The sequence below is a fragment of the Penaeus vannamei genome, chromosome 18 (assembly GCF_042767895.1).
Source record: "Penaeus vannamei isolate JL-2024 chromosome 18, ASM4276789v1, whole genome shotgun sequence".
Classification (NCBI taxonomy): domain Eukaryota; kingdom Metazoa; phylum Arthropoda; class Malacostraca; order Decapoda; family Penaeidae; genus Penaeus; species Penaeus vannamei.
This window is the reverse complement of record NC_091566.1, coordinates 8,261,844-8,287,784: the sequence shown is the minus strand read 5'-3', so window position 1 is coordinate 8,287,784 and position 25,941 is coordinate 8,261,844. Positions and strand designations below refer to the sequence as shown.

General features: G+C 43.5%; 1 protein-coding gene across 1 annotated transcript in view; it reads right to left on the bottom strand.

The window, feature by feature from the left end:
- hlk (hulk) overlaps nucleotides 1-25,941 on the bottom strand; it is a 99,228-nt gene that overhangs the window by 19,049 nt on the left and 54,238 nt on the right. The window contains exons 6-25 of the mRNA XM_070132823.1: nucleotides 25,239-25,382; nucleotides 24,554-24,717; nucleotides 23,985-24,135; nucleotides 23,093-23,275; nucleotides 22,365-22,496; nucleotides 21,733-21,915; nucleotides 20,486-20,617; nucleotides 19,950-20,132; nucleotides 19,077-19,208; nucleotides 17,970-18,158; nucleotides 16,976-17,116; nucleotides 16,500-16,682; nucleotides 16,215-16,355; nucleotides 15,545-15,727; nucleotides 14,231-14,272; nucleotides 8,393-12,724; nucleotides 5,170-5,301; nucleotides 3,728-3,910; nucleotides 2,866-3,006; nucleotides 1,842-2,033 (exon numbers count right to left, since the gene is read on the bottom strand). Of these exons, the coding sequence (XP_069988924.1) occupies nucleotides 1,842-2,033; nucleotides 2,866-3,006; nucleotides 3,728-3,910; nucleotides 5,170-5,301; nucleotides 8,393-12,724; nucleotides 14,231-14,272; nucleotides 15,545-15,727; nucleotides 16,215-16,355; nucleotides 16,500-16,682; nucleotides 16,976-17,116; nucleotides 17,970-18,158; nucleotides 19,077-19,208; nucleotides 19,950-20,132; nucleotides 20,486-20,617; nucleotides 21,733-21,915; nucleotides 22,365-22,496; nucleotides 23,093-23,275; nucleotides 23,985-24,135; nucleotides 24,554-24,717; nucleotides 25,239-25,382 (7,263 nt within the window). The remainder of the gene's footprint in view (nucleotides 1-1,841; nucleotides 2,034-2,865; nucleotides 3,007-3,727; nucleotides 3,911-5,169; nucleotides 5,302-8,392; nucleotides 12,725-14,230; nucleotides 14,273-15,544; nucleotides 15,728-16,214; nucleotides 16,356-16,499; nucleotides 16,683-16,975; nucleotides 17,117-17,969; nucleotides 18,159-19,076; nucleotides 19,209-19,949; nucleotides 20,133-20,485; nucleotides 20,618-21,732; nucleotides 21,916-22,364; nucleotides 22,497-23,092; nucleotides 23,276-23,984; nucleotides 24,136-24,553; nucleotides 24,718-25,238; nucleotides 25,383-25,941) is intronic.

Genomic DNA, 25,941 nt, shown 5'->3' with positions numbered 1-25,941 from the left:
TTGGTTGCAGTGTTGACGTAGCGCCATCTGTTCGTTCGTAGACACAGAAACGGACAATGAGACGTAAAGAAATCTCTAAGAATGAGTAAAACGCTTTACAAACGGCACTACATGAACACTGCAAATCCAGATTCGAATCGTGCAGGAATAGAAATCAATATAAACATAACAAAAAGGGGTAAACCATATTCATCATAACAGAAAACGGGTTCTCAACATTTCAGGAAATTGGACAGCCATCTTGACCTCCGTTCGGCCAAGACTCCGCCGTGACAGGTGGTCGATGTCAGAGAGCATAGGAATGATGTCAGGCAGTGCCATTGACACTTGGCATGAACGGACACGCTGACCGAAATGAACAGTCTGAACGGATGAAAAGGGTAAACACGGCATGCTATAGAGACAAATGAAGACACATTTCTCACAGCTATACTCGGGAATATGTGTATTATACCAGTTTGTTTACAATATAAAGCATAGCATAGGAATTCATACGATTAATCATAAAATTCAAAATTACGTTAAATTAAGAAAAAAATCCCATGTACAGAATATAAATCTATTCACAATACAAAACATGGCATACGAATTCATACAATGAATTATAAAAGTGAAAATCACGTTAGAAAAATAAATATCCCAAGTACAGACATCGAGAAAAACGGCCTTGAAATCTTGACTACAGGGCGTTGCAAGCGACAGAGAACTGAACTAAGACCATCCATACGAGGGCGAGGGACGGCGCCCTGACCCATGGAGTGACCTACCACCTGAGGTCAGACGAGGTCACGAAGGCGAAGGAAAGGCAGCGATTGGGAGAGAGAGAAAAAATGAAATGACAGCATTAGTAACACAAAACAGTCGGTCATTGTAGACATGTTTGTGGTTTCATCTCAATACCTATGATTTTTTTTATCCTAATGAAGTCCTCGTAATTGTTATATTTTCTGTAAAAGAAATTAGTCATGTTGCTGAGTCAATAAGAACTTTATTGAGACTACATGTTAAGTCACTATGTCCTTTTACTAAAGTATTCATGTAAGAAAAAATATGTTTGAATAGACATGCTCTAGACGAATAAAAGTGATGCAACTATTGTTATCGCTAAAGTCACGTAGTCATATGTGTTAAAATACTATTGATCAGTAATCATTCATGATTTTTTTACGTTATTACATACAAAATATATCTACCTAATGCTCCAGGAGCTATATTTTTTCTATTTTCAAATAAATTGTTTCTATAAAACGTTGGAACTCATCTAATAAAATGCACTGTTCTAAATGAGGTGATGATGATGTAATAGTAAGTAAAGAAAAAAAAGAAGAGAAAGAGAGTGCTGAAGAAAAGCAGATAGCGAATTTTAAAAAGCTATAGATAATAGGTAATGAAGGAGGTTTTTGTAATTATCTGTATGTCTTATTATGAAGAATAATAGCAAGTGCAAAATCACAATGACAAAAGCTTTGGCCCGCTATGTACAACAGAGAAGCTTATTTTTTTTTTTCTTTCTTTCCTCTTCTAGATGACGAAGGAGAAGAAGGAAAATAAACAAGAAGGCGAGATTTGAAGAGTAATGAATAAATGAAGAAGAGAAGAGAGGCAAGAGTAGAGCTAATACTATTGCATTTATTGATGATGAGGAAGAAGAAGAAGAAAAATACGAAAAAGAAATTAGAAGCGAAGGAAGAAAATAAAAAAGACGAATAATTATAAATAATAAGAAGAAAAAGAACTAGTAGAATAAAGAGAAGAATAAGAAAACTTTAAATTATGCAAGAAAAGACTTCACCCTCCACCCCCCCCCCACCACCACCCCCTCCCGAAGAAGGCCCACGCACCGGCGTAGATGATGGGTTCCTCGGAGCCTGCGCGGTAGAAGACGATGGCCGGGAGAGCGAAGACGCCGACCTCCTTCGCCAGCTGGGAGTCGTCGATCTTCACGAAGTCGATCCCGTTGGCGTCGGCCTCGTCGTCGATGTTCTCCAGCTCGGCCAGGACCTTCTGGCACTGTTTGCAGCCTTCTTCGGCGTCTGCGGGAAGAAAGGGGGGCGGGGGTGATTTTATGCCTCATGGGGGGGGGGGTAATGGTGTTTTTATTGTATTTGATTATATTTTTGTTATTATGCATCATTAGATTGTTTTTTTTTTTTTATTAATATCTGTATTGATTTTTTTTTTGTCTAAGAAAGAAAATATGAAATGTAATACCCACTGATCGTCCATATATGTAGTGCAAATGATTAGTTAAATAATGATAAGAAGAAACAGATGTAAGTCAAATAACGAAAACGAGGATGGAAGAAATCATAAACAAAAAGAGAGAGAGTGAAAATTCATCAACGAATGAGACAAATGCAGATAAAAACACAAGAAAGCGAAACAGAGAAACTAAACAAGACATCTAGGAAGAAATAGAAAAAATACAGAATCACAAAATAAATGAATAATCAAAGAAAGAAAAAATACAAGAATGAGACAAAGAAACAGAAACTAAACAAGACCTTTGGGGGAAAATTAAGAATAATACAGAAGTACAAACTAAATGAATAATTAATTAAAGAAAGAAAAAATACAAGAATGAGACAAAGAAACATAAAGAAACTAAACAAGACATTTAGGAAAAAATAAAGAATACAAAAACACAAAACACACTGATAAATAATCAAAGAAAGAAAAAATGAAACACATAGAAACTAAATAAGACGTTTGGAAAAAAAATAAAGAATACAAAAACACAAAACAGACTGATAAATATCCAACAAACAAAAAAATAGAAACATGAGACAAGAACATAAAAAACATAAAAAAACAAAAAACGGAGAGCAGGAGAGCAAAGAAAACCAAAACATCTTAAAAACCCACAGAAGAAGACGGCCAGATAGTCTGTGGTCTGCTTGATCCTCTCGAACATCTTCCTGTTGACCTTCTCGATGGCGTCGTTGAGCTCCATGTTCTCGGGGGCCGTGAGCCAGTCCAGCACGTCCTCGTCGTCGTAGAGGTCACCTGCAGAAGGAGGGCGCTGGGTCAAGGTCAAGGTCAATGGGTGGGGGGAGATGGGGGATGGTGGGCACCTGATATGGTTCTTGATAGCTGGGGTTATGTGTGTTTGTGTGTGTGTGTGCGTGTGTGCGTGTGTGTGTGTGCGTGTGTGTGTGTGTGTGTACGTGCAGGTAAATGTAAGTAGATACTCTCACCTCTCCTTTTATATATCATCTTATCTATCCTTATTCCGTCTTCCTCCTAGATCCTTGTTTTTTTACACTATCGCCTCCTCCACCTGCCCACTTTCTTCTGTCTTTCCCCAACCCTTCTTTTCCATCTCCACATCTACCCCCATCCTCCTCCTATTCCTTCTCCTCCTCCTCTTCCTCTACATCCACCTCCTCATTATCATCTTCCACCTCTACCTCCTCAACCTCCATCTTCCCCTCATCCACCTCCTCCTCTACCACCACCTCCACCTCCTCATTATCCTCTTCCACCTCCTCCTCCTCCTCTACCACAACCTCCACTTTCCCCTCCTCCACCTCTTCTACCTCCTCCTCTACCACCACCTCCACCTTCCCCCCCCCCTCCACCTCCACCCCCACCTTCCCCTCTTCCACCTCCACCTTCCACTCTTCCACCACCTCCTCCACCCCCACCCTCCCCCTCCCCCAACCCCCTTTCCACCTCCCCACTTCCCCCCCCTCACCCCCCCCACCCCACCACCCCTTTTACTCACCCTCGTACTTGATGTGCTTGCCCTTCCTGAAGTACACGAGTCCCGGGGGGTTCCTGAAGCCGTACTTCTTGGCCATGAGTCTGTCGTTCATCTTCACCAGCTGGATCCCGTACTCGGCCGCCTCGTCGTCGATCTTCTCCAACACGCGCAGCACCTTGGGACACTCGTCGTTCTCCTCGTTGACTGTTGGAGGGGGGGAGTGGGGGGAGAGAGGTGGTGGGGGGAGGGAGTAGGGGAGATGGAGTAGGGTGTGTGTGATGGGAGAGGGAGTGGAGGAGAGAGGTGGTGGGGGGAGGGAGTAGGGGGAGGGACGGAGTAGGGAAGAGAGGTGGTAGGGAGGGAGGGAGTGGGGTTGTGTGATGGGGGAGGGAGGTGGTGGGGGAGGGAGATGTGATAGGGGAGGGAGTGGGGGAGAGAGGTGGTGGGGTGAAGGAGGGAGGTGGTGGGGGGAAGGAGTAGGGGGGGGGGAGATGTGATAGGGGAGGGAGTAGGGGAGAGAGGTGGTGGGGGTAGGGAGTAGGTGTGTGTGTGATGGGGGAGGGAGTAGGGGGAAGAGGTGGTGGGGGGAGGGAGTAGGGGAGAGAGGTGGTGGGGGGAGGGAGTAGGGGAGAGAGGTGGTGGGGGGAGGGAGAAGGGGAGAGAGGTGGTGGGGGGAGGGAGTAAAGGAGGGAGGTGGTGGGGTGGGTGGGAGGGAGAAGGGGAGAGAGGTGGTGGGGGGAGGGAGTAAAGGAGGGAGGTGGTGGGGTGGGTGGGGGGGAGATGGGGGAGAGATGTGATAGGGGAGGGAGTGGGGGAGAGAGGTGGTGGGGGGAGGGAGTGGGAGAGAGTGGTGGTGGGGGGAAGGAGTAGGGGTGTGTGATGGGGGGAGGGAGTAAAGGAGGGAGGTGGTGGGGGAGGTAGTGGGGGAGAGAGATGGTGGGGTGAGAGAGTATGGGGTGTGTGATGGGGGAGGGAGTGGGGGACAGAGGGAGTTTGTGGGGGGAGGAAGTGAGGGAGAGAGGTGGTGGGGGAGGGAGTATTGGTGTGTGATGGGGGGAGGGAGTAGGGGGGGAGATGCGATGGGGAGGAAAGAAAGAAAGAGGAAAAAGGAAAATGAAGGCAGGGGAAAAATAAGATGTGGGAGAAGGAAGATAGTGCAAAGAAGAAAGACAATAAGAAGAGTTGATATGAAAGGAGAAAGAAAGAGAAAATAGGAGAAAGAAGGGAGAGTAAAAACATTATATCAGAGTCAGAACAAACATTAAGACATACAACTTTTCAATAACAAGCAAAGGTAGAAATAAAACAAATAAACAAAATCCTAACTCTACTTCCTCTAATTATATTACCAATAAAACTTATCATAAACATAATTCAATAACAAAACTTAAAAAAAAGCTTGAGACCATCACAACGTAAGCAAAAAACGAAATCAGATGCTGGTTCCTCCACAAGCCACTCACAGAAATAGACCGCGAGGTAATCCTGAGTATCGATAAGCGTGTAGAGAAGCTGTCTGTTGATGTTCTCAATGGTGTCTTCGTGCCTCTGCTCGATCAGCCACTCCAGCACATCCTCCTCGGCTTGGATGTCACCTGTTCGGGGAAATGCGTCAGAGGGGGCGCGGGGGGGAGGGGGGGGGCGTGTGTGAGTGGGAGGGAGCGTGGGCCGTTGTGTACACAGTGGGTCTACGCTCCTGTGGTTGGGTTCGTTTATCGGCTGGCTGCGGTGTGGTGTCTAGGGCTATGGTATTCTTGTCATACTGTATTCGTCGTTGTATGCATTGAATTCACTTACAATTACGGAATTCCTGGCAGTTAATTCATTTGGAAAATGGAAAGCTATGAATTATTATATTTCCAAAATACGTAATCATAATTTCAGTTATTGATGAGTATGCATACATCCCTATATTTATGTGTGTAAATATATATATATATATATATATATATATATATATATATATATATATATATATATATATATGCATGAAAATTGATGAATTTATTTGTAAAAATCATGTTCTTGGCAGAAGAATTACGCGGTAGAAAAAGTCTTCTCCGTGTCCACAGAACAAAAAACCTTAAAAACACGCTGTTATGGAGACGTATATTGTATCACCATATATGCAGCTGTAGAACTAACCTTGCTGACATGGTTTCGAATCTCAGAGTAAGCAGCTTAAAGACTAACTAAGTAAGACTAAGACAGAAGACTATGTAAGCAGCTTGAAGACTAATTGAGTGTTGGAAGTGAGGATTTACACGTAACTTCCAAGGCACAAGGTGGCAAAGGGTCTTACATTACTCAGGAAAATTCTCTCTTTGTACACTGAGTCCAGTTCATTGTATCAGCAAATAAAGATATTGGCTAACATGACGTATTAGCCAATATACATCAGCCAATTTCTCATTAAAATATATAATAATTCCTGGTAAAAAATAAACATATAGACAAATATCTACGTCTCTATTTCTATATATCTATATATTCATAAATCTATATACATACATATATTTATATACATATATATATATATATATATATATATATATATATATATATATATTGTAATGGTTATGGGGACTCGGTAGTCTTAAAGCCACATACTCTGGAGTTCATCCTGTACTAAGGGATCGTATCGTCGTCAGGCCAGTTAGCCACATCGCAGTATCATTGCGTCACTGCATAATTCCACCACAAATCATATCCAGTGCCATTGCCTAGTGACAAAGAGCAGTCAGTGCACTCATTCCTCGGAGAAAAGTCTAGTTGTGAAAGAGGATTTCACACTGAAAATGTAGTTTGTAGCATTCTAAGCCATTAAAGAGACCAAGTATATGAAAGAATCTTGACGGTTATAAATGACTATATACTTGGTGATTCATATTGAAAATGACTTTGTGTTCTTCACTGTGCCATGGGTCTCTCTAGGACAGAGGAAATCTGCTGCAGCTTTGGCTCATGTTGTCGACCCCTTAGATTCCTCCGTCAGAAATTATCTTATAGGTAGAATCAGTTCGGCAGAGTTGTCTATGGCTTCAGACAGGGCCATTCCAATGATAGAATCCTTTCTGAACAAGTGTAGAGAGTCAGATGTTATCTATGACAAGAAGTTATAAGCCAAGGTCGGATTCGAACCTTCGCTTCTACGCACCTTCATCCGCAGGCGCACAAAGCAGATGAGCACCATGCAGGTAATTACTGTACTCAGTCCATGAATTTGTTGAACAGAATGAAGATAGAGCCACCTGCGCGTATGATCAATTCAAAGCCGACATCCATCCGTAATTTGACAGGTGAAACAACAGGCCATAAAGGTTGTTCACTTACTTAGTACGCCAGTGATCAAGGTGCGTAGACTTTTGCAAACAGGATCGAATCTGACTGTGGGTTACGATGAAAAGTTTGCGCAAAGCAGGTGACACACACAGAATTTTGTATCACTTCCAGTGTCCAAATCAACGGTAGGGAATGGACATATCTGCAGCAATGTTAGCATAAAATATCACTATGAAAATTAACTTCATTCCAATAGGTATGATGTGTTCTTGATTCAGAGTAGCACCATCTGCAGACACACTAAGTCTGCCATACCAAGCATCTTCGACTGTGGCCACGGCTGGGAGAAGGTGCGAACTGTCCTGTTCCACATCACTCCCCCTTTACTTCGAATGCTCACGGAGGGAATCTGTCATCACATTTCCTCCACTTGGGAAAAACTTTCCCAACAGGTCCAGCCAAGAATCCTGTTCATGTTTCTTATATATATATATATATATATATATATATATATATATATATATATATATATATATATATATATATATATATATATATATATATGTATATTTATATAAAGAAAAATCATCAAGCAACATATAAAACTAAAATCATAAATTAGCAACAACAACAAAAAAGAGGAAAAAAAAGAAAATGCATCTTCACATCCATGCGCAATTGAAACCTCACACAAAACGGTCAAGATTTTGTCCAAATACAAAACAAAACAAAACAAAAAAAAGGAATAAATGAATAAATACAACAAAAAAGGGAGAACATCGCACATGGCCCATGCACAGAAGCAGGGTCAAACAATGCCCACACACGTCAGAAAAAATCCTTACAGGTTTACTACAGGATGAGTTCTTTGAGCAGCAAACACAAGGTCAATTTGTGACAGGTTACTGTGTGGAAAGTTTACGTTTAAATCTATACTAATATCATACAACGTAGGATACTCCAAGGTTACTGATTAATCAAATGGTCAACTTATCGAATCAAAAATTTCATGGAATGGAGACAATCAAGGTAAACTATTCAGAGGTTCGTGAAAACTGCAAAGTCATCGTGACACTGCAGTTCGGATGAGAGCGATGTGTTGAAATACGCCAATAAGTTCTCAGGATTTTCTTTTAAAAGACAGGAATCCAAATCAATTCTTAAAAGCAGATTGCTACTCTTAACGACTGCAAGAAAATATGCAGATTTCGTGACATTTCTTCGTTATTATGGCTGTACTTGTCAAAGGGAGTTGGTAGGGTCGTCAGAAGTACATGAAAAGTGGATACATTTTAGACAAAGGAGGCCAAACGCCACAGGATGAGGAGGAGAGGTCTGTCCTCCCACGGCTCCGATATATTCCCCTCTCTCTATTTTTCTCTCTTTTTTTATTTTCATTTTCACCTTCGTCTTCTGCGTCATCTGTAACGTCGTCGTCGGTTTCTTCGTCCTCGTCCTCATCCCCCTCTTCGCCAACGGCCTCTTCCTCTTCCTCCTCGTCATCCTCGTCCTCTTCCTCAGCTGCTTCCTCTTCCTCTTCCTCACCTTCATCCTCGTCCTCTTCCTCATCTTCGTCCTCACCCTCAGCTGCTTCTTCCTCCTCTTCGTCCTCATCCTCAGCTGCTTCTTCTTCCTCTTCCTCATCCTCATCTTCGTCCTCATCCTCATCTTCAGCTGCTTCTTCCTCCTCTTCCTCAGCTGCTTCTTCCTCTTCCTCATCTTCGTCCTCATCCTCTTCCTCAGCTGCTTCTTCTCCCTCTTCCTCATCCTCATCATCGTCATCCTCAACCTCAGCAGCTTCTTCTTCCTCTTCGTCCTCATCCTCATCCTCAGCTGCTTCCTCTTCCTCTTCATCTTCGTCCTCATCCTCAGCTGCTTCTTCCTCCTCATCCTCATCTTCGTCCTCATCCTCAGCTGCTTCTTCTTCCTCTTCCTCATCCTCATCTTCGTCCTCATCCTCATCCTCAGCTGCTTCTTCCTCTTCCTCATCTTCGTCCTCATCCTCATCCTCAGCTGCTTCTTCTTCCTCTTCTTCATCCTCATCTTCGTCCTCATCCTCAGCTGCTTCTTCCTCATCCTCATCCTCAGCTGCTTCTTCCTCCTCTTCCTCATCCTCATCTTCGTCCTCATCCTCATCCTCAGCTGCTTCTTCCTCATCCTCATCTTCGTCCTCATCCTCATCCTCAGCTGCTTCTTCCTCATCCTCGTCCTCATCCTCATCCTCAGCTGCTTCTTCCTCATCCTCATCTTCGTCCTCATCCTCATCCTCAGCTGCTTCTTCCTCCTCTTCCTCATCCTCATCTTCGTCCTCATCCTCAGCTGCTTCATCCTCATCCTCATCCTCAGCTGCTTCTTCCTCATCCTCATCTTCGTCCTCATCCTCATCCTCAGCTGCTTCTTCCTCCTCATCCTCATCCTCATCTTCGTCCTCATCCTCATCCTCAGCTGCTTCTTCCTCATCCTCATCTTCGTCCTCATCCTCATCCTCAGCTGCTTCTTCCTCCTCTTCGTCCTCATCCTCAGCTTCCTCTTCCTCATCTTCGTCCTCATCCTCATCATCGTCCTCATCCTCAGCTGCTTCTTCCTCCTCTTCCTCATCATCGTCCTCATCCTCATCTGCTTCTTCCTCCTCATCCTCATCCTCAGCTGCTTCTTCCTCTTCCTCATCCTCATCTTCATCTGCTTCTTCGTCCTCATCCTCAGCTGCTTCTTCCTCCTCATCCTCATCTTCAGCTGCTTCTTCCTCCTCTTCCTCATCCTCATCTTCGTCTTCATCCTCATCCTCAGCTGCTTCTTCCTCATCCTCATCTTCGTCCTCATCCTCATCTGCTTCTTCCTCCTCTTCGTCCTCATCCTCATCTGCTTCTTCCTCCTCTTCGTCCTCATCCTCAGCTGCTTCTTCCTCCTCTTCCTCATCCTCATCTTCGTCCTCATCCTCATCCTCAGCTGCTTCTTCCTCCTCTTCCTCATCCTCATCTTCGTCCTCATCCTCATCCTCAGCTGCTTCTTCCTCCTCATCCTCATCTTCGTCCTCATCCTCAGCTGCTTCTTCCTCCTCATCCTCATCTTCGTCTTCATCCTCAGCTGCTTCTTCCTCCTCTTCCTCATCCTCATCTTCGTCCTCATCCTCATCCTCAGCTGCTTCTTCCTCTTCCTCATCTTCGTCCTCATCCTCAGCTGCTTCTTCCTCCTCATCCTCATCTTCAGCTGCTTCTTCCTCCTCTTCCTCATCCTCATCTTCGTCCTCATCCTCATCCTCAGCTGCTTCTTCCTCCTCTTCCTCATCCTCATCTTCGTCCTCATCCTCATCCTCAGCTGCTTCTTCCTCCTCTTCCTCATCCTCATCTTCGTCCTCATCCTCATCCTCAGCTGCTTCTTCCTCCTCATCCTCATCTTCGTCCTCATCCTCAGCTGCTTCTTCCTCCTCATCCTCAGCTGCTTCTTCCTCCTCTTCCTCATCCTCATCTTCGTCCTCATCCTCATCCTCAGCTGCTTCTTCCTCTTCCTCATCTTCGTCCTCATCCTCATCCTCAGCTGCTTCTTCCTCCTCTTCCTCATCTTCGTCCTCATCCTCAGCTGCTTCTTCTTCCTCTTCCTCATCTTCGTCCTCATCCTCTGCTGCTTCTTCTTCCTCTTCGTCCTCATCCTCATCCTCATCCTCAGCTGCTTCCTCTTCCTCATCTTCGTCCTCATCCTCATCCTCAGCTGCTTCTTCCTCCTCTTCGTCCTCATCCTCAGCTTCCTCTTCTTCATCTTCGTCCTCATCCTCATCCTCAGCTGCTTCCTCTTCCTCATCCTCAGCTTCCTCTTCCTCATCTTCGTCCTCATCCTCAGCTGCTTCTTCTTCCTCTTCCTCATCTTCATCCTCATCCTCAGCTTCCTCTTCTTCATCTTCGTCCTCATCCTCATCCTCAGCTGCTTCTTCTTCCTCTTCCTCATCTTCGTCCTCATCCTCAGCTTCCTCTTCCTCATCTTCGTCCTCATCCTCAGCTTCCTCTTCCTCATCTTCGTCCTCATCCTCAGCTGCTTCCTCTTCCTCATCTTCGTCCTCATCCTCAGCTTCCTCTTCCTCATCTTCGTCCTCATCCTCATCCTCAGCTGCTTCCTCTTCCTCATCTTCGTCCTCATCCTCAGCTTCCTCTTCCTCATCTTCGTCTTCATCCTCAGCTTCCTCTTCCTCATCTTCGTCCTCATCCTCATCATCGTCCTCATCCTCAGCTGCTTCTTCCTCCTCTTCCTCATCATCGTCCTCATCCTCAACTGCTTCTTCTTCCTCTTCGTCCTCATCCTCATCTGCTTCTTCCTCATCTTCGTCATCCTCATCCTCAGCTGCTTCTTCCTCCTCTTCCTCATCATCGTCCTCATCCTCATCTGCTTCTTCCTCCTCTTCGTCCTCATCCTCATCTGCTTCTTCCTCATCTTCGTCCTCATCCTCATCCTCAGCTGCTTCTTCCTCCTCTTCCTCATCATCGTCCTCATCCTCATCTGCTTCTTCCTCATCTTCGTCCTCATCCTCATCCTCAGCTGCTTCTTCCTCCTCTTCCTCATCATCGTCCTCATCCTCATCTGCTTCTTCCTCATCTTCGTCCTCATCCTCATCCTCAGCTGCTTCTTCTTCTTCCTCATCATCGTCCTCATCCTCATCTGCTTCTTCCTCCTCTTCGTCCTCATCCTCATCTGCTTCTTCCTCATCTTCGTCCTCATCCTCATCCTCAGCTGCTTCTTCCTCCTCTTCCTCATCATCGTCCTCATCCTCATCTGCTTCTTCCTCATCCTCATCCTCAGCTGCTTCTTCCTCCTCTTCCTCATCATCGTCCTCATCCTCATCTGCTTCTTCCTCCTCTTCGTCCTCATCCTCATCCTCAGCTGCTTCTTCCTCATCCTCATCTGCTTCTTCTTCCTCTTCCTCATCTTCGTCCTCATCCTCATCTGCTTCTTCCTCCTCTTCGTCTTCATCCTCATCTGCTTCTTCCTCCTCTTCGTCCTCATCCTCAGCTGCTTCTTCTTCCTCTTCCTCATCTTCGTCCTCATCCTCAGCTGCTTCTTCCTCTTCCTCATCATCATCCTCATCCTCACCTGCTTCTTCTTCCTCTTCCTCATCCTCATCTTCGTCCTCATCCTCAGCTGCTTCCTCTTCCTCATCTTCGTCCTCATCCTCAGCTGCTTCTTCCTCTTCCTCATCTTCGTCCTCATCCTCAGCTGCTTCTTCTTCCTCTTCCTCATCTTCATCTTCGTCCTCATCCTCAGCTGCTTCTTCCTCTTCCTCATCTTCATCTTCGTCCTCGTCATCATCAGCTTCATCTTCATCCTCAGCAGCTTCATCTTCATCTTCGTCCTCCTCATCATCGTCACCAGTTTCCTCTTCATCCTCATCAGCTTCTTCATCTTCATCAGCTTCTTCATCTTCATCCTCATCACCAGCGTCCTCCTCTTCCTCATCTTCCTCTTCATCTTCATCCCCAGCTTCCTCACCGTCGTCTTCGTCATCAGCACCATCATTGTCATCATCCTCATCATCACCTTCTTCCTCTTCCTCCTCCTCATTATCATCACCCTCCTCGTCTGCCTCGTCCTTATTGTCATCTTCATCATCATCGGCTTCATCCTCCTCATCATTATTAGCATCATCCTCATCCTCACCTACATCATCATCCTCACCTTCATCCTCATCATCACCCTCCTTTACTTCAAGAAGCCTGCGGAAACTCATGCTAATGGCGGGACTCTCGACTGTTTCTGAAATCAGTCACGGCCTCTTGTTGAATTGCAATGATTAAAGTCCCTATGCAACACGATACAAGATGTCCTTGGGTTAAAGGCCAGCGGGACGACCAGCTAGTGTCATTAGAAAGGCTAAGGGGAAGATGGAGGCCTGGATTAGACGGGATTAGGGGTGATTATGTCTTGTTTGTTGTAAATTCAACCCTATCGTAAGGTCTGCATCAGAAGGTTGCTAAAGGTAAACTATGACATTTACTTTTTTAAGGCATGGTGGTTGTTCTATTGTGAAAATTAATTTAAAAAAATAGATACTTCGATGGTGAAAAAAGTTGGATGCCAGTGATCTACATGGAGGGGCACCTATGTTAGTAATGTAGAATAGCGTTAGAAGAGACATATATCTATTATGTCCATTGTACTGCTTTGTCAAAATTAATTCTGACGCAAAAGTCTTTAGTTTATAATGTAACATATAGGATAAGAGGATAGGATAAGCTATAGGATGAGAGGATGACAATTACTAACATGTATTAGTTATACAGTGTATTCTTCACTGAAAAAGCAGTTTAGATTTATCTTTGTTATTACTAATTACTACTTGATCTTATTTAGACAAAATGACACATTTAGAAAAATAATACTATTCAAAAATAATCATTCTAGTTAATTAAGATATTATGAGAGTATTTAAATCTTAGACGAACTATATAATTAAAGATTAGTTATAAACTAGGACACCTTGCATCGTGTTTCTTATTTTCTTTCTTTTTTCTCTTCTTTTCTTTTGTTTGTTTTACTTTTTTATTATTAAATTTGGGTTTGTCATAAGAAAAGGAAGACCTGGAATGCTATCATTTTTATCCTCGCTTATGAAAAGGAAATCTGATAATATTTTGGATAGAGGAACGTCACTCAATCCAGTTATATACTTCTATTTCTTTTCAAACTAGTAGCTTATATCGTTATCTTCTGATATAAAAGCATAATAGAGAAATGTGGATAATGGATTCTACGTTACAAGTGAGCAATTTTTATAGTAATGATAATAATTATGAAAATAATAACAGTGATAATAATCATAACCATAATGATAAAAATAATAATAAGAACTGTAATAAATATAATGATAATAATAACAATGATAATAATAATAATAATAATAATAATGATAATAATAATAATAATAATAATAATAATAATAATAATAATAATAATAATAATGATAATGATATTGATAATAATAATAATAAAAATGATGATGATAATAATAATAATACGAACCATAATAATAATAATAATAATAATAATAATGATAATAATAATAATAATAATAATAATAATAATGATAATAATTACAATAAAAGATGATATCAATGAATGATAATAATAAAAACAATTATAACTGCTAGACAGATAGATATAAATAGAAAAATATATAAATAGATAAATATCTACTGAGTATGTATAGTTCCAGGTCATCCTTGTATAGGTATCGGGGGGAAAACGAAGAAAAATGCTTACTTTTGTCTGCAATTAGCCAAGAAAAGATGCCTCTGTCGTCACCTGGGGATGCAACAGACGTGACCTAATGAGGGACACAGCTCGAGTCAGGTCAGGGGTCGTGTGACTCCCAACGCTTTGCTTTCGTGTTTCTTTGACTTTGGAGGATATTGCCTTTTTAACTTCAAGCTGTCACAGTGTGCTTTGAGATGATTAGCTTCCACAAGTTTTGCATTAGAGTGCCTGTTATGACAACTATTTTTGCACCACTACCGAAGCAAAGCATAAGCACTAAATGAAACTAAGACCTTGACAGAAATTCTAGTTAATTAATACATTATCATCTAAGATGAATAGCAGTTACCTTTCAGGCATAAACAGCAATAGAATGTTATTTATTTATCTCCTTTAGAGTTCAACCAATCACGAACGAGCTTTCAACAAGATTCTAAAGGCATAGCCAATCACAGATGATTTTATAAATATCACTCTCCTGGTCAGCCAATCAGAGTGGAGATCGTAAAGGTTTGGTCACGTGACACCTTAGTTCCGGACTGCTGATTGGCTCCTTGTTGGACGCTGTCTATGCCTCAGGGCTGCCACATGCTTAAAAACTAGATATTCTTTAAAATCTACATTAGTCTACACTAAACATCACCAGTTTAAAATATTTTGGTATTATTCATGAATACTTTCCATGTGTAGATATTAAAAAAAAATGTTGCTACATATACTATACACGTCTAGCGATAAACTTACAGAAATCACGTTGAATAAGATTTTCCAAGTCCATCACATTTTTATTTTAAGATATCATTTCTTAAGATTATTACTATTCCTCTTTATCAACTTCCTTGTTCATTTGGTTTTACGACTACTACTATAATGTTCTATATGCCAATTTATTTTATTTATTTATCTTCTAATATGTATCTGTCTATCTATATCTATATGTATATCTATATACACATCTGAATCTATCCATAACTATAACTGAATCTGAATCTATCCATATCTATAACTGAATCTGAATCTATTTATTTATCTGCCTATGTATGTATGTATCTATATGTTTATGTATGTATCTATCTATCTGTCTATGTATCTATCTATCTATCTGTCTATGTTTCTATCTATTTATCTATCTACATTTCACATCTTAATCCGTACTCGGGCACTGTTCCTAGATCTCGTCTATGCAAAATATCCCACCGAATAATCAATAAGATCGCGACCTCACACCTTCCTTTTTTTCCCTGTCGATCGCAAAACCAAGGAAATTAAAGATCCCGTTTCGATCGACACGGGATCCTCTGACGCAGGCCGAGGACTCACCGTCGTAGATGCTGGGCACGCCGCCCTCGAAGTAGACGAGGGCGGGCAGGTGGCTGATGCCCAGGTCCTCGGCGACCTCCACGTCGTTGGTCTTGACGAACTGGATGCCGACGTCGTCTGTCTCGTCGTCGATGGTCTCGAGGTCTGCCAGGACGGTCTCGCAGGTGGGGCAGTTATCGTCGTCTGGCGGTGGGAGAACGAGGGAGAGTCAGGGTGAAAAGCGCCACTGAAATGCAACGTGCAATACGAAGGGTTACGGGCGCTAATTCTTTGTACTTTGGTCTGGGTGTTGTGGAGCTTCGATTTTGCTTTGGGATTTGTTGTGCAATCATGAGGTGGTTTCAGTTACAGTTAAATGTCATGGGATTATGATATACTATCCCTTAAGTCTTCATCCAATCAATATCCAAACAGTTTGTATATAACCCGTTTTGTTGTATGTACCCAATCCCTTTTTCCTTCTACCCTTCCTTCTTCCCATTCTCTTTTCATCTTCTACATTCCCTTTTCAGTCTATCCCTTCTTTCCACAAACCTCCACCGCCTTCCCTCTTTTGTTTATTCCATCCCCCTGATTTCTTACTCTCTCTATACACCCTCCTTTCTCCTCCCTTCCCCCCTTCTCCTCCTCCTCCCTTTCCTCGTCCCTCTCCTCCCCCGCATGTACTCACAGAAGTACACCACGAGATACTCGAAGCCCTCCACGAGGCTCTGGATCATCTGGCCGTCCACCTCCTCGATGATAGATGCTGGTCCTTTGTCCTTGTTGTCGATGAGCCACTCTAACAAAGCCTCCTCGTCCTTGAGGTCGCCTGAGGGACGGGAAGGATAAAAGGATTTTCGAAGTTTGTCGTTATATCTCATACAGCCCGGGATATCTGAACGTCCATTGAGGCCTTTTTTAAATGTTAAAATACAAAGATAAATCTGTTAGTTAAAACAGTGTCCAAATGTACCCTCGTAGATCTGGGGGAAGCGGTTTCTGAAGTAGACGAGAGCTGGGAGGATCACGACTTCATACTCCTTAGCGATGTTTTCGTCCGAAACCTTGACGAAGTCTATGCCAATGTCATCGCACTCGTCGTCGATGTTTTCTAGCTCGACGAGGATGTCTCGGCTCTTCTTGTCACCCTCGGAGTCTGAAGAGATACGAGAGGAACAGGATGAGGAAGAGCAATGCATATGGTCATGTACAAGTATTGTATTCACATAGATATGCAAATGCACACACACACACACACACACACAAATACACACACACAAATAGAGAGAGAGAGAGAGTGGAGGGAGAGAGGGAGAGAGAGAGAAAGAGAAAAGAAAAGAAAAAAGATGACAAGAAAATAAGAGCATAGAAAAGAATGAGAGCGACAAGACAGATAAGGAAAGCGCGACACCAACTGTCCCTAAGAGAGAGGCACAACATCCCACTCACAGAAGAAGACGGCGACGTTATCCGACGTGTTGAGGATCCTGTCCAACATCCTCTCGTTGACCTCCTCGATCTGGTTGGGGATCTCGAGGGTGTTCTCGCTCGTCAGCCAAGCGAGGACGGCCTCCTCGTCGGCCAGGTCGCCTGCTCGGTCGTCAGAAAGAGGGAGAGGGAAAAGGGGATGATGAAAGGCTGATAAAGGAAGGGAGGATAATTGAAGGGATGCTAGATAACCCCGATTGAATGGTTCAATGATGGGCTTTTGTTGTGGAGAGAAATCGTATATCTTTTATTGAATTGTTTGTAATTTTACTAGATATTTCCGACTGTTGTGATATAGAATGTAATTTCAGAAGCATAAAAACCTTATACATGTTGAGTTGATATCATGTTATTGTATATCTCTAACACATCTGCTTTATTTATTGCACAAGAATTTATGAACTGCCATTGGACATTCAAACGTATTTTATATCTTGGCGAACCTGCAAAATATTTTGTCCTAGCACGCCCACCATGCTATTGTTTTGCTCCAACCCATAACCCTCTACGTTTCCAATTTTTACACACGCTCGCACAAGCACACTGCCTAAACTTCCCCTCTTTTCCCCTCACGTTTCCTCCAAACACACACAAACGTACACAGACAACCCTTTTCATGCACATAAGGTTTCCCCTCTCCCCCCCCTCTCAACACGTACACAACGCACACCACATCTCCCGCAATATCCATACACAAACACCCTCTCCGATCCACACATACACACACAAGCACCATCGTCCTCCCCCTCCCCCCTATACCCTTTCCATTCCTCCCCAACCCCCCCAAACAACCTCCACACATATATCCTTCCCTCCTACTTCACGCGCCCCTTCCACAGCCTCCCTGAACAACCTACAACCCCCTCCTTCCCTCCTACCTCACGTACCCCTTCCACAGCCTCTCTGAACAACCTACAACAACCCCCCTCCTTCCCCCCCTCTCCCCCCTGCTTACCCTTGTACACCACCGGCACCCCGTTCCTGAAGAGGGCCAGGGCGGGGAGGGTCTTGATGCCGTGCTGGTGGGCGAGGGACGTCTCCTCTGTGGTGACGAAGTGCATGCCGTGGTCGTCCGTGTCGTCGTCGATGTTCTCCAGCTCGTCCAGAATCTTGTCGCACTTCTCGCCCTCTTCGCACTTTCCGCCTGGTTGGGGAGAGGGGGGTGGGGGTGAGAAGGAGGAGGGAGTATGGGGGGGTGGGGTAGGGGGGTGAGAGGAGGAGAGAGCGGGGGGTGGGGAGTGAGGGGGTGAGGGGGTGGGGTGAGAGGAGGAGGACGCAGGGTGATGGGGTGGGGGGGTGTGTGAGAGGAGGAGGGTGAGGGGTGAGGGGTGAGGGGGGAAAAGAGGAGGGAGCGGGGTGAGCGCGGAGTGAGGGGGTGAGGGTGAGAGGAGGAGGGAGCGGGGAGGGAGGGGGGTGGGAGGAGGGGGAGCGGGGAGGGAAGGCAGTGTTATTATTGTTTTTTTCTGTCATGTCATGATGATATATATGACGATGAATATATCAATGAAGAAAATGGGGGAAAGCAGTTGCAATAAATGTAATTAGTGTTAACAACAATGAAAACGTAAATGAAATGGTAATGAACTAATGATAATAATAATAATAATCATAATTCAAGATAGCAACAATGACAATAATCAGTACACTAAGGAATACTGAATAAAAACGAGAGACAACAATAACAAAAGAAACAACACACAAAATAATACCAATAATATCAAAATAAATAAAGGATAAAGCACAATAACAATGAAAAAATAACAATGATAAAACACAATAATAATAATGATAAAAACAATAACAATAATGATAATAACAATAACAATAGTGTTAAAAATCAATAACAATAATGACAAAATCACAATAATGACTTAAAAAGCATTAATAATATTGATAAAAACAATTCCAATGATAAAAAACAATAACAATAAGGAAAATATAACAGTAATGACAATAAACAATAACAACAAAGAAAAAACATAAAAACTGACAAAAAACAGTGACAAAAACAACAACCATAAAAAAAAAAAAACAATACCACCACCACCGCCCCAGAACTCACTGAAATAGACAACAACGTATTCGAAGTTGCCAATGAGGTCGTCCAGGATTTCGTCCGTGACTTCCTCGATGGTGTCCGTGTTCTTCTGCTGCAGCAACCACGCCAGGACCTCTTGCTCGTTGGAGAGATCACCTGACGGAGGAGAAGGGAAGGTGGGCTGTGTAGTGGTGTATTTTTAGGCTTTTAATATAAAGGGGGATTATTTTATTTGGTTCGGAATGTATGGTGGATTTTAAGGTCTAGAAGAAAAAAGGTGTCTTTTTTATCTTTATTTTCACTGTATTTTAAAGTTTTCTTACTTATTCGTTATTTATCAATTTGTGGCGTTATTTTTGGTTTGATATTCTTAATTTTGGCAAATCACTGCCTACTTCTTGATTTATTCAGATATTTGTTTTATCTCTACTTCATTTAGATATCTAATAATCATATTTGCCATTTTTTCTTGATTATCCCCTTCTCTCCCCTCCCCCTTGTCCTTTTCATTTTCCTATTTTTTCACTTTTCATGTCTTTTCACCCTTTCTCATTTTACTTCTGTTTCTCTTTCCATCTCAGTTTCCCCTTCCTTCCCCTCCCATTCTTCCTCTCCTTCCCTTTTTCCTTTTTTTTTTTCTCTCTCCCTCTCCATCACTCTCTCCTACTTCCTTTCCTTCTCCCTCCCCCTTTCCCTCTCTTCCTCCCCCTATCCCTCTCCTTCTCCTTCTCCATCTCCCTCCCCCTCTCCTTTTCCCTCTCGCTCCTTCTCTCCCATTCCTTCTCCTTCTTCCTCTCCTTCTCCATCCCCCTTTCCTTCTCCCTCTCCCTCTCCTTCTCCCTCTCCCTCTCCTTCTCCATCCCCCTTTCCTTCTTCCTCTCCCTCTCCCTCTCTCACCTTCGTATATACTCGGGATTCGGTTCTCGAAGTAGACGAGCGTGGGCAACTCTTCGATTCCATACTCCTTGGCTTCGGCGTCGTTGTCGATCTTGACGAAGGGAACGCCCGCTTGTTCGCAGTCGTCGTCAATGTTCTCCAGTTCTCCGAGGATCTCGTGGTCCTCGGCGTCGTCTTTGTCGTCTGGGAGAATGGGAGATTGTAAATTGGTGAATTACGGGAAAACTGAGATCTGGTGAGGGGAATCGAACATCGATGCCGGTGGATGGATATTACGGGAAAATTTCAAAACATTTAAAGAAAAAGAAAAAGAAAAATATAAACAAAACGGAGTAAATTGTCAGTCCTCTTGAGCAGGGTGTGTATGTGTGTGTGTGTGTGTGAGTGTGTGTGTGTGTGTGTGTGTGTGTGTGTGTGTGTGTGTGTGTGTGTGTGTGTGTGTGTGTGTGTGTGTGTGTGTGTGTGTGTGTGTGTGTGTGTGTGTGTGTCGCGCATGCGTCTTTGTCTATGTGCATTCATTATGACTCTACACTCACAGAAGAGAACAGCCAGGAAGGGTTCATTAGTGATCAGTTTGTCCAGCATTTCGTCCGTAACGTCCGCGATCTCCTCGTTGTCGACGTGATGCAACAGCCATTCTAAGACCTCCTCTTCCTTCATCAAGTCGCCTGTACGGTACGGAAAGCATGGGTGTTGAGATAATCCCGAAATGTACGGTATGTCTGTATTTTTATTTTGAGTTGCTGATGTATTTGAGAGGGTGCTAAATGTGACAATAATATAGATTTTGCAGAGAAAAGACATAATCTCTCACGGCATATTCTTATATATTAGAATTTGACAAAGTATAATAAATCTAACTTTTCTTACGCCTTAAGCAAAGATGTATATTTAAAAAGACATACTAATTAAAAAATATAAGCATAAGCATAAAAATAAGAATGATAATAATAATAATAACATGATAATGATAATAATAACAATAATGATAATAGTAATGGTGAAAGTAATAATAACGATTAGATTTAGAATAATAGGGATAATACTAATGACAAAAACAACAATAAGGACAATAACAACAACAAGATGATAATAATGATGATGATTATGATAACGATAATGATATTCAGACATAAAGGAAAGGAAGCGATGGTTGTCAATAGTTCTTCACATTCCCTTTGTTATTTCCACTGTTAGAAGTTATATCCCAAGGTCACTCTTACACCGAAGGGCTAGAGAGAAATCAATCATTCCTTCTATCTCTCTTCTCCTCTTCTTTATGCTGTTGGCTTTGTTCTTCGCTTCTCTCTGTCTCTTCTGTTTCTCTGGTTGTTTGTCTGACTCTCTCTCTCTCTATCTATCTATCTAGCTATCACTATCTCTCTGTCTATCTCCTTCTCTCTCACTCTCACCATTCACCCCCTCCCTCCCTCTCTCCCTCCCTCTCTCTCTCTCTCTCTCTCTCTCTCTCTCTCTCTCTCTCTCTCTCTCTCTCTCTCTCTCTCTCTCTCTCTCTCTCTCTCTCTCTCTCTCTCTTTCATCCTCTCTCTCTCTCTCTCTCCCTCGCCCTATCCCTTTCCCTCTCCCTCTCTCTTTTCCTCTCACTCTCTCTCTTTCCCTCTCACTCTCTCTCTCTCTCACTCTCCCCCCTCTCTCTCTCCCTCTCCCTCTCTCTCACTCTCCCCCTCTCTCTCTTTCCCTCCCTCTCCCTTTCCTTCTCTTCTTCCCCCTCCCTCCTTCTCTCCCTCTCCCTCCCCCCTTCCTCCCTTCCTTCCTCCCTCACCTTCGAAAATGTACGGGATCTCGCTCTCGAAGTACACCAGCGTGGGAATGGCCTCGATGCCATACTCCTTGGCCTCCTCGTCGTTGTCGATCTTGACGAAGAAGATCCCGCGGTTGTCGCACTCGTCGTCGATGTTCTCCAGCTCGGACAGGACCTTGCGGCTGCGGCGGGAGTCCTTGTCGTCTGCGGGATGAGAGAGGGGGGGAGGGGGGTAAGAGAGGGGTGGGTGAGTCTTGGTGGAGCAGCGGAGGGGTTGGGTCTCTCTGCGGTGAGGTTTGTGTGTGTGTGTGTGTAAGTGTGAATTATAGGGGTATAAGTGTTTATGGAAAAGGACGTATATACACGGCTAAGCTGTATGTTTTTTACGTTAAGTTAATGCCAGTTCACTGCATTCTGTGTGTGTGTGTGTGTGTGTGTGTGTGTGTGTGTGTGTGTGTGTGTGTGTGTGTGTGTGTGTGTGTGTGTGTGTGTGTGTGTGTGTGTGTGAGCGTGCGTGCGTGCGTGCATGTGTGTATGCGTGTGTGCATATATACACACATACACACATAACGAAGTATCAACAATCATATATGACCAACCACAAGGACTCAGCAAGGGACGAAAGAAAAATAAATGGGAAAAAGAAAACTCACAGAAGAGGACAGCCAGATGCTCGGTGCGGTCGATGAGTCGGTCGAGCATCTCGTCGGTCACGTCCTCGATCTCGTCGTCCTCCACCTGGTGCACGAGCCAGTCCAGCACCTCGTCCTCGGCCAGCAGGTTACCTGGAGGGTGAGGGGGAAGGAGGAGCAGGGGGGCTTAGGCGTTAGTTCTTAATGTGATAGAAAAGGTGTTCAGATTCATGTATACACGCAGGTGAAGGCAATATGCGGTACATAATAGATGTACACACAGCTTGTGCACAATTCCGCACCGCTCCAAACCCGCATTTTGACTCCATCCACCTATTTCATATTTCCACCTTTTTCTTCTCTCTCTACTCTCTCTCTCTCTCTCTCTCTCTCTCTCTCTCTCTCTCTCTCTCTCTCTCTCTCTCTCTCACTCACTCTCTGCTTGACAAAACATACACACACACACACAAACGCACAAACATACACACACACACACTCGTACACCCACACACAAACAAACACATCACACATACATCACACACAAACACACATCAGACATACATCACACACAACCACACATCACACACACACACACACACGCCCCCCCCCACACACAATCACACACACACTCCTACACCCCCACATACACACTCCTACACCCCCCCCCCACACACACACACTCCTACACCCACACACACACACTCCTACACCCCCCCCCCACACGCCCACGCCCCTACACCCGCACGCACCGGTGTAGAGCGACGGGATGCCCTTCTCGAAGTAGACGAGCGTCGGGAGCTTCTCGATGCCGTACTCTTGGGCCTCGTCGTCGTTGTCGATCTTGACGAACGACACGCCGCTCGCATCGCACTCGTCGTCGATGTTTTCCAACTCGTTCACGACCTGTTGAGACTCGGGCTCGTCCTCGTCGTCTGCGGGTGGAAGGGGGAAGAAAAGGGAAGAGGGGGAGGGGAAGGGGAAGATAAGAATAAGAGTGGTTAGATAGGGGTTATGGAGGTCATTTGAGAGATGGAGATATGTTTTGGGTAGATATATTTAAAGCTTGAATGACAGAGATAGATGGAGAGAGGTGGAGAGAAAGATCGACGGACAGACAGATAGATACACGGAAAAGTGACTGACAGAAAAATAAACAAACAAAAATACCACAAACAAAAAGTTCCCCTCTCCCCTCCAGAACGATATTTAAGACATAACCAAAAAAGAAATTAATAATCAAATTATAACAATAATAATCTTAAATTAGAAGCACTCGGAGAGCTCTTACCCCTGCCAAGGCAATAGGTCTACTAATGCAATAAAATATTCACACTTGAAGAATTACATTAAAATCACCTCTTTTAAGTACATTGGTTTCGTCCATAAACATAACCTCTTTGGTGGAGGTGATAAAGGTAATAATGATGTTACCTGTATATATAGGGGTAACTGATGCAATCATAAAAAAAAAACAAAAAAATCTTGAATCTAGATCACCACAGACACTCGTAAAATTTTCATGAAAATCTGTTCATAACTTTTTGAGTTATCCTGCTAACCGACGCTACCAAAAGCAGAAGCTCCTTGAAGAAAATAACAAATCAACCAAATAATATAAATCGGCACCAGACGAAGACTCACAGAAAAGGACAGCCAGGTGATCGGACTCCCGGATCAGCTTGTCCAGCATTTCGTCCGTCACGTCCTCGATCTCGTCCGTGTGCAGCTGCTCCACCAGCCACGCCAGCACCTCCTCCTCGTTGTGCAGGTCCCCGTCGTACAGCGAGGGGATCTGGGACGCGGAAAATAGGTTTGGTTATGAAGAAGAAGGTCGAAGGTTTAGTTTGGATGTTGTTGTCAATTGGGATTATAATACGGGAGGTCGAAGGGTTTTGGTATGGTTATGAAAAGGGATTTTAATTTCATTCTATTCTCTCTGCCTTTTTAATGTCTGTTGTTGGACATGGGCCTTCCCCAGACTTTCCCACGTCGTTGATATTGTTTAAGACGTGTATCATGATGGGGAGAGGGTGGGCCATACCCTATCACGCTGGCCCAGTGGGTAGGGGCTCTCATAGTCGCTTTTTATGACACAGTGACATAAGTTGGAAGTATTCTTTTCACATCCCCTATCCACAGGGGATGAAAAGGGATTATTCTACTGGAGGTCAGAGGTCGGGTTTAGACAATAACAACTTCAAGCTCCGCACCTCATGCTCGAAGTAGACGAGGGCGGGCGTGTCCTCGATGCCGTAGTCCTTGGCAGCCACGTCGTCGGCGATCTTGACGATGTGGATTCCTTGGGCGTCCAGTTCATCGTCGATGTTCTCCAGCTCCTGAAGGATCACTGTGTCGTCGGATTCGTCGCGGTCGTCTGCAGGAACAAGTCGTAGTGGGTGGGTTAAAGGGGGAAGGACAGTCGACGCTTTGGTTACAAGGGGTTGCAGTTCGTGTAATTCCTGGATAACAATATAATACATTACTTCAAAGTAAATGTTTCGCTAACTAATGGCCTTCTTTTAAAATGATATTATGTTTGCAATATCAAACGCAAGAATATTTGGATACAAACAAGGAAAAAAAGTCCAAAAACATGTCCCACTGGATGACGTAGCCAGGAGGCACGTGTCTTCTTCAGGAATTATAACACGTGTACTAAATATTTGGTATTGAACAATTATCAAGTGCCTTATATGTACACTAGTAAACCACAAAAGTTTACAAATCATTCTAAGCAAGTCGCAAGAGACCAGTGTCACAGATTTTCTCTCTCTGAAATCTATTCTCGCGGAAACCCAGTATTTCCACCCATCCCGCTCCTACCCCCTCCCCCCCAATCCTGATTACGCTAGTTTCCCCTTCAAACACCAACACGTTTTCTTTTCCCAAACTCACAGAAAATGACGGCGAGATGGTCCATGGAGTCGATGAGTGTGTTGAGGAGACCCGCTGTCACGTCGTTGATAAAGTCATCGTCATCTCCTGTGTTCTTGTTCTCCACCAGCCACTCGAGAACCTTATCTTCGTTCATCAAGTCACCTGGGGAGAACAGGATGAGAGGGAAAAAGAACAATTGTTATTCGCCAGAATGGGAAGGATGCATGAGTAATAGACATGGAAACAGAATACGAGAGGTGATTAGCTTTTGGCACCGTTCAAACGCAAGAAATACTTGAAAATTAAATAGATTATTATTCAGTCATAAGCTGATAGAACATAATACAAGGTAAAAAATTCACATAATTGCTAAATGGGTGAATACTTGAACAAAGGACAGTAACTTTACTTTGGGTCTACGTTCTATTACAAAAAGAATATTCTTATCATGAATGACCATTCTAATACATGATAAGTATATATATGCATATACATACATACACATTTATATATATATATATATATATATATATATATATATATATATATATATATATATATATATATATATATATATATACACAAAGGCTTCTTATCATGTAGAGTATATTCATGCTCTGTCATGCACAGAAGTAAATAAAGGAAAATAGGAAACTTATATCACGGATAGCTGAAAATAAAAGAATAGTCAGACGAGAAATAAAGACAGACAGAACTGAAA